The sequence below is a fragment of the Calidris pugnax genome, unplaced genomic scaffold (genome assembly GCF_001431845.1).
Source record: "Calidris pugnax isolate Ruff unplaced genomic scaffold, ASM143184v1 scaffold9, whole genome shotgun sequence".
Lineage (NCBI taxonomy): Eukaryota > Metazoa > Chordata > Aves > Charadriiformes > Scolopacidae > Calidris > Calidris pugnax.
The window spans coordinates 7641340-7649783 of NW_015090778.1; the positions used below are offsets into that span (position 1 = coordinate 7641340).

The 8444-nt window shown below is 42.9% G+C and overlaps 1 protein-coding gene across 2 annotated transcripts; it reads left to right on the top strand.

Moving 5' to 3' along the window:
- The first annotated feature begins 302 nt into the window (after positions 1–302).
- LOC106894977 (ketosamine-3-kinase-like) lies at positions 303–8275 on the top strand. 2 transcript variants are annotated; one of them, XM_014954037.1, is made up of 6 exons: positions 303–459; positions 3418–3569; positions 4315–4406; positions 4900–4982; positions 5384–5506; positions 6396–8275. In XM_014954037.1, exons 1-6 carry the CDS (start codon positions 319–321, stop codon positions 6732–6734), a joined length of 930 nt encoding a protein of 309 aa, XP_014809523.1. In that variant the 5' UTR covers positions 303–318; the 3' UTR covers positions 6735–8275. The 2 variants fall into 2 exon arrangements, with proteins under 2 accessions (XP_014809523.1, XP_014809529.1); XM_014954043.1 differs by lacking the exon at positions 4900–4982 and having other exon boundaries at positions 4315–4402.
- The last annotated feature ends 169 nt before the right edge of the window (positions 8276–8444 follow it).

Consider the following 8444-nt stretch of genomic DNA (forward strand, 5'->3'; position numbering starts at 1 on the left):
GCCGCAGCCCCCCGCTCCTCCCCGTCTGTCTCTGAGAAGCGATTTAGCGCTTCTCTCTCCACCCGCCGAGAAGAAGCGGCTCCTCCCGTGTCCCTCCCCAGCGCCTACAACCGAGCCCTCACCCTTGGCCAGTCCCTATCGCCCGGGCTACTGGCCAACTGGCCAACCTGCCAACCTTCCAACCTTCCCACCTCAGCCGCCGCCGCCGCCGCCGCCGCCGCCGCCATTTTGCCGGCCCCTCCCGCGCGCCGTTAGCGGCCCCGCGCAGGCGCAGCCGCTCCGCGCAGGCGCAGTGAGGCGGCGGCCCCGGCAGGCAGCATGGAGGAGGCGCTGAAGCGGGAGCTGGGCACCGCCGTGCTGCGGCCCACGGGGTACTCGGGGGGCGGCTGCATCAGCCAAGGGCAGAGCTACGACACGGACCATGGCCGGGTGTACGTGAAGAGCAACTCCAAGGCGGAGGTGTGTGTGAGGGCAACAAAGCTGGTGAGGGGTCTGGAGCACAAGTCTTATGAGGAGAAGCTGAGGGAGCTGGGGGTGTTTAGCCTGGAGAAGAAGAGGCTGAGGGGAGACCTTATTGCTCTCTACAACTCCCTGAAAGGAGGGTGTAGAGAAGTGGGGGTCGGTCTCTTCTCCCAAGTCACAGGCAACAGGACGAGAGGAAATGGCCTCAAGTTACGCCAGGGGAGGTTCAGGCTGGATATTAGGAAACATTTTTTTACAGAAAGGGTTCTCAGCCATTGGAATGGGCTGCCCAGGGAGGTGGTTGAGGCACCATCCCTGGAGGTGTTCAAAAGACGGGTTGATGTAGTGCTGGGAGGTATGGTTTAGTGATGGTGTTGCTTCTTGTTTGTTGTGTGGGTGTCTATTTTTGTCAGTTAGGTTGACAGTTGGACAAGATGATCTTTAAGGTCCCTTCCAACCTAGAAGATTCTGTGATTCTGTGAGGGGGGTCGGGGTCGCGGGTGGGGGGTGCGTGTGGCGGGCCCGGCGGCGGGGCGGGAGGCAGCTGTGGGGGCGGCCCCGCTGAGGAGACGGGCGGCGGGTTGGGCTCGGCCTCTGCTCGGTGGAGGGAGGTTTGCTCACTGGGCCTCTGGCGGTGAAGCTTGGGCTGTTAGAGGGTTAGAGGCCGGCAGCCTTGGGCAGCTTCTGCCCGGGGAGAGGGGCTGGCGGGCGGCTGCGGCAGGTCTGGGGGCTGGTCTGTGGCGGGGGTAGGCCCTGGGCGGGGAAGCAGCGTTTCTGGTGGGCTGCTGGTGCGGTACCGGTGGTGTTTGCCCAGGGCATGCAGTGCGGTATCATGCTGTTGTCAGCCACGGCTGGGGTAGTGGTGGGTGGTTGTGGCTGCCTGTGCTGTGAGAGCGTCTGGAGCAACCCAGAAGCCACAAAATTATCTACCGAGGGTATATGCATCTGTCTTTGTAACAAAGCCAGTAATTCCCTGCACATCAGAAGGAGCTTTTCTCAAGAAATGATATTTTTCCACAATTATTTACCAAGGTTTTCTGCTTTGTCCTTTCAACACCTGGTACCAGCCACTGTAAAAGTTAGATACCTGCATTTGATAGAGATTAGTATAACGCAATGTACCTGCATGGCATCCTTATTTGCAAAAGCAGAGATCAGGTGGAATTTACCTTAAAGGTACTCTGCATTTGTGTTTGTCAAATGAAAAGCTTCGCTGGAAGAACAGAAGTCAGAACTTGTATTTGCCTTTAACAGCAAACTAATGTTTTTGAAAGCATGTGTGCAACTGTATCTATTTCAAATTTGCCTAAGCTTGAAAGGACACTGTAGAGAGGTTGGTGCTGGTCTCTTCTCACAGATAATTAATGACAGAACAAGAGGGAACGGCTTCAAGCTCCAACAGGGTAGGTTTAGACTGAACATTAGGAAAGAATTTTTCACAGAGAGAGCAGTCAGGCATTGGAATAGGCTGCCCAGGGAGGTGGTCGAGTCACCATCTCTGGATGTGTTTAAGGAACGTTTAGATGTGGTACTGAGGGACATGGTGTAGGGGAAGACTCTGTAGAGTAGGGTAGATGGTTGGACTCGATGATCCCAAGGGTCTCTTCCAACCTCAATGATTCTATGATTCTTTCTGACCACAAACAGGAGCTGGGTGGATGCGCTGAGGTGATAACATGGGGAAATATGGAAGGGATTTCCTGCTTTACATTAAACTGAAAGTAGTTTGGATTATATAGCAGTATAGCACTTCCACTTAGGCCTTTGTTAATTGTGTATTCAGGTGTACAGTCTGCTAGTTACAAGGTAGGGCTTGGAAAAAAAGGTCTGGATGGATTTTCTATTCAGTAATCATTTAATGTTCTATGCTTTTGCCCCTGTGTGGATTCTGGGTGCTGATTAAAGCGAACTTTGCCAAACTGTATTACAATGCTGTGCTGTGTGTGCAGCAGTGGGTGTATATCAGCAGTTTCTTTAGAAAAACAAAGTTCTTTAGAAAATACTGGGTTTTTTACTCTGTTAAAAGTTAGCAGCTGACTTTAACCTATTATCATGCTTTAGACAGAGATACAGTATTTACTGATTTCCTCTGAACAAAGCTAATTTGAGGCTCAGTAATTCAGCAGTTCTTCATTCTTGATCTCCTGTAGGCTTTGGAATTTTTAGTCAGTGTTGCACATTGTCCTTTGACTGTGTTTCATGTATCAGTACTAAAGGGCTAGTATTCTGGTTCTATTTTATTCATTATATTTCCTTTCTTTTGCTTTTAGCAGATACCATAGATTTCCCAGATAACCTTTTTCTGCAACCTTTGCCTAAGTCTTCTAGAGCAGTGTTTCTTCGTGTGACTAGTGTCACTGATGTCAGTGGAGCAACTCGAGAATAGATTTTACCCAGTGTGGATAACAGTTGCAGAAATAGTTCCTAAATCCATTTTTTTTTCCCCATGAGGCAAAAGAAATAGGCCAGAGAAAATCATTCTGTGACTGCGAATTAGACTATAGTGAAGGTTGGCTGTATTGCTAAGCAGTCTCTCAGGAAAGTCATGAAGACTGTGAATGTCAGCACCATTCTTCTAGTCTCTCAGCTGTTGATGTATGTTGCCTATAGCTTTCTAGACATTTGCTGCATAATCTATTAATAAAATATTGCTTACATTTTATATATAAGCACTTTGCACTCCTTCAATTGCAAACACACTCATTAAGTTATTTTTATGGTTACAGAGAATGCCAGAACCTAAGTCACTTCCACAGAGTCTGTTTATGAAATGAAATTTCTGTAGCTGTAAAATTACTGTCAAATCTGGTGATATGGATCGATCTATATCTTGTACATGCAGTAACTGCTTGCTCCAACCTTTTTGTTTAATACATACAGCCTTCACTGGTTTTGTGAAAGAGCTTTGTTTACCTCTGAATGGTGTTCAAAGAGACTGATGCTTTCCTTTCGCAGGCCAGAAGAATGTTTGAGGGAGAAATGGCAAGTCTGGAAGCCCTCCTGAAAACCCAGACGATAAAAGTGCCTAAACCCATCAAAGTTATAGACCTGCCAGGGGGCAATACGCTGTTTGTGATGGAACATTTGGAAATGAGAGGCTTAAACAGGTAAAACACAGTATTATCTTTGCATCCTTTAACCAGAAATTGTGACTATTATGACAATTAGGTCACTTGTTTTTAGAGGGGAAACTTGTTTTCTGTGTTTTTTTGAATCAAATCAAGATATATTTGGGAAGTTATACAGCAGGGAACTGTAAAATTTTCTGAACTGTGTAGAAGATAAGCTTTTATTAAAAATAGGTAAATAAATAAGGCCTACCTGACTCTTCCATCCTCTAGGCCTTTTAGAGAGAAGCCAGAGACAAATATAAAGAGGAGGATGAATCTTGTTTGGCTCTATTTCCCCCCGCCCCCAAAAGAAGTGCAGCATAACAGTTGTGCATAGTTTTCTTACAGATATTTTGCCGTTTGGCTCTATTTCCCCCTGCCCCCCCAAAGAAACGCAGCATAACATGTTGTGCATAGTTTTCTTACAGATATTTTGCTGAAAGTTCATATAGAAGTGATATCACACAGAAATTAGAACTGATAGTTTCTCATTGTTACTAAATTGCTTCTCACTTTCACTTTTAATAGTGTTGTCAGAAACAACCACGTAAGTACACTTTGTTCTATGTTAATACGTAATCTTTGTAGGAAGATGAGGTGTTTATAACTGGAAAATTTTGAAAATGTTAGAGATGCAGAACTTATTTTATTTGCTTGATAAACCTTTTCGAGTAACTCCTGGAATATCAAGAACCAGATTCATTCATGTGTCAGTGTTGCTAAGAATACTTTTGTTTCTTAGACATTCAGCAAAGCTTGGAACACAATTGGCTGATCTCCACCTTCATAACCAGCAGCTTGGAGAGAAGCTGAAGAAAGAAGAGAGCACAGTTGGTACAGTACACAGCTGTTTGTAAATTTAACCTAGTTAATAATAATCTACAAAATATAAAATAGCTTTTGTTGTTTCAGGATAAGTTTGTCTTTTTCCACTAAGATATTACAAGAATAGATTTGGATGAAACACCCAGGCAGGGGGTTGTCTTTTTGCTTTTGTTCAATCTATTTGGATCTCTGTAAGCAAAACGTTTATTCAATTTGGGACCCTTGGCATCCCAAACAACAGTTTCTGCAAGGACATGATGTCAGAGGAGATATGCTACCTCAAATTATGATTTGAAGATTATAATATAGCTGCTTTACATCAGCCTTTAAACTTAAGAACGAACAGCGACAACTATTGTAACAAAAAGAGTGTTAAGGTGCAATTTTTTTTATTCTCAGTAGAAGCAGCAATTGTACCCTTGCGTAGTTTTTAAGGTCCATTTGCATTGCAGATACTTAGAATCTTGTCATTAGTATTGGATTTTTGTCTTTGGTTTGAAAGGTAAAGGTCAAGGGCAAATGGAAGTCCAGTTTGTGGATCAATTTGGCTTTCATACAGTTACCTGCTGTGGCTATCTCCCACAGGTAGGTTGTGCTTCATCAGACTGATAGAATTTTAAGTTTATCTTATTTTCCCTTCAGTGACACAAAGGGCCAAATAAATCAATTCCCATTATGATCATTTTCTGTAGAGTCATAAAAAGAAAAAATTGTTCAGCCTGCTAAGGAAGGTAGTGCTTTGGACAGCACTTACAGCTGCATTGGACATTCATAGCTCTTCAGTTTCTTGGGTTTTATCACTTTGAGAAAATTATTTATTCCCCTAATTTAATGTTTTAAGATAACAGTCTATTAAATGGTAGCATTTACTGTCCTGGATGGTATCAGCACAAAGGCTGTATAATCCTCCAAAGCTTTATTTGAAAAAGAAGAAAATGGGTGCGTTGTGCAGTGTAGGACTGACATCTGCAATCCTGTTCCATCAGGTGAATGACTGGCAGAATGACTGGGTGACTTTCTTCGCCAGGCAAAGAATCCAGCCCCAGATGGACATGATTGAAAAGAATTCAGGAGACAGGGAAGCGAGAGAACTTTGGGCACAACTTCAGGTAGGGGAACTTCTCTCAACTCTCATGATATCAATAGCTAGGTATCAGTTGTGTAGATTTTTTTTTCATACATCAAAGTTCCTGCTTGTTTATATGCTCCAGGTTCTGTTGGTAGGAGATTCCAGCTTTTAGGGATTAAAATGCTTTTCATTCTAAGGTCTAATGGCTTTTGCCACATCACCCTATGCTAATATTCCAAAGTGAATGTGGGCCAAGTGGCACCTTGCCTTGCTGTTTGGGAATTACTAGATCTCTAACACGTTCCTGATGAGAAATGTATCCATACTAGATCATGGTCACATTTCTCACTCCCTCTAACACGTTCCTGATGAGAAATGTATCCAAGCAGTGCTGTTCTGCACATTATCCATTTAAGGTTTGCCTCTGCTTAAGTGACTGCAGTATTAGCGATTTGTAGGAATCTCTTCAAGGTTGGTGAGAGATTCCTGAGCCTTCTAATAATGAAGTGGGTGGTTGGGGTTGTTTTATTAAAGCTGGTCAATACTGTAGCACTGAATCCCATTTTAAATTTTTTACTTTCTTAGAGCTAAAAAGCATTTGGTTGACTATTCTCCAGCTGCTGGCTAGTTGTTGTTATTAAAGCTGGTCAATACTGTAGCACCGAATCCCATTTTAAATTTTTTACTTCCTTAATGCTAAAAACCATTTGGTTGACTATTCTCCAGCTGCTGGCTTTTATGAAAAATAGAAATCCTCTTTGTTTTCTCAGCACCTCTGTTGACTAGGTCCTATGCTGTTTCAAGTTGTGGTTTTTTTTTAATGGACTTTTAAGAAGTTTCATTCATGCTCTGCACCTGTGCAGCTAAAATTCTGTAATCATTCACTTTAAAGTGTAGTACTTACATGTCTTGCATTTTTCCCCCTGCAGCTGAAGATTCCCAGTTTGTTCTGTGACGTAGAAGTTGTTCCTGCTCTCCTGCATGGAGATCTCTGGGGCGGAAACGTAGCTGAGGATGATTCTGGTCCAATTATCTTCGATCCGGCTTCTTTCTACGGCCATTCAGAGTATGAGCTTGCAATAGCTGGGATGTTTGGTGGCTTCAGCAGTTCTTTTTACTCTGCTTACCACAGTAAAATTCCCAAAGCTGCAGGGTTTGAGAAACGCCTAAAGCTTTATCAGCTTTTTCACTACATGAACCATTGGAACCATTTTGGTACAGGGTACAGAGGGTCTTCTCTAAACATTATGAGAAACCTTGTAAAGTGACTTCCTGCTGAAGTAGGACACTTCCTATGTTGCTTGGAAAACCCCATACTTGGTGGTGCAACTACAGGAGTAGTAATGTTAAAAAAAGCTATTAGACCCTTGACCTTGTTGCACAGCTAAAGACCTAGAATCAGTGATTCCTGCTAAATACCGAGTGTAATGTAGTCATCCCTTTTTAGGATAGCTGGGAATATCTTTATGAGGGAAATAGCTAAGGAGTTTATTCAGTTGCACAAAAGATCTGCTGGTGTTAAGAAAGCTTTGTATGGTTGAGACTTGACAAATTAATGCAGATCAAGCACTCAAGAGTAAATTATTTGGAAGAAGTTCTTTCTTAGGGACCAGTTGTGCTTCAGAGTAGAGAAATATCAGGGATTGCATTTGTACCCTAATGGGAGACCTAATTAGAGGAGTGTTGGTGAAATGGAGAATTGATTTTTCTCAGTGACCAAGGAGATGGCTGAAAAAGTTGCTCGTTACTTTTTGATGCTCTCCCCACCTTTCAGCTCTCCATGTCCAGTTACGTGCATGAGAACAATGCTAACAAAATATTTGGAAAGTCAAGAAGAAAATTATATAATGGCAACTGTGAAAAATGATTTAGACTTGCTATTCATTATGCTAATGTGATTCTATTGGATGGAGACTGCTTCCTGTTCTGTTACAAAGCTGTGTGAAAATGCTTATAATATTTTCTGGCATGTGCATTTTGGTGCCTCATGGCACCCTCGTAGGCTGTTCTGTGCTTGCTGGTCAGTGGGCTCTTATCTACAGCAGTTTAGGTTTTAGCAGAACTAGCTCTCTTCTTTTTTTTTGGATTAAGCTTTTGCCCAATAGTGTGCATTCTTACAGACTTTTTTTCAAGTACACATCCTGTGAAGAGGTACACTCTCACTCATACAGAGAGAAGATGTACTTTTTGACTGTTGTCACTGCTCACAGGATAATGCCATCTGGTTGCGGTACAGGCTTCACATAAATTTTTTGTAGTTTCCACTACAGGTGCCATAAGCTAACATTTTTTTTCAGTCCCCACTAAGTGCACTTTGTAGCTCTTGGGATAAGAGCCATGAAACCAAAGGAAGATAAAATGTAACTCACAGAGCAGCAGCTCCACATCAGGGTCAGAAGTTCTTTAAGGGTGGCTGTGCAGAGCAGCTGTACCTGCAGCTGGGGATCCTAACGTTGTACTCCTTTTGGTCTAGGCTGGTAATGACATTGCAGTGGGAGTGTACCAGGTAGGTGAGAGAGGTGCATGATTCCTAACAAGCATTTTGAGTGTTTGGGAATGACTTTAATTAATTAAAAATGTTTTTCATTGGATATTGAAAATTACAGCGGGTTTTTTAGTTGCTGGTTTTGCAGTTGCTTACACAAATGGGAAGCAAGTTTAGAAAAGACGATCACTTGATATAACTTTCCTTAATTCTACTACTCTTCCCACTGGCTGTTTAACTTTTGTGTAAAAAGTTTTAAAGCCTTGCTTGGTAGAATAGCTTTTACTTTTACCTCATTGCTTAAATAAAAAGTTTCCCAGTTGATTCTTGCTGTCTCTGTTTTCTGAATTAAAACATTACAGATTGCGTCCGTTCTTGGGGAGCTATTTGTTCTGACCTGTCAGAGGTCTCTAGTTTGTTAGAGAATTATGTGCTTCAAAGGTGTTGATGGGAACGTAGCCATAGATTTTAATCTGGAGCAGCCTGTCACTGA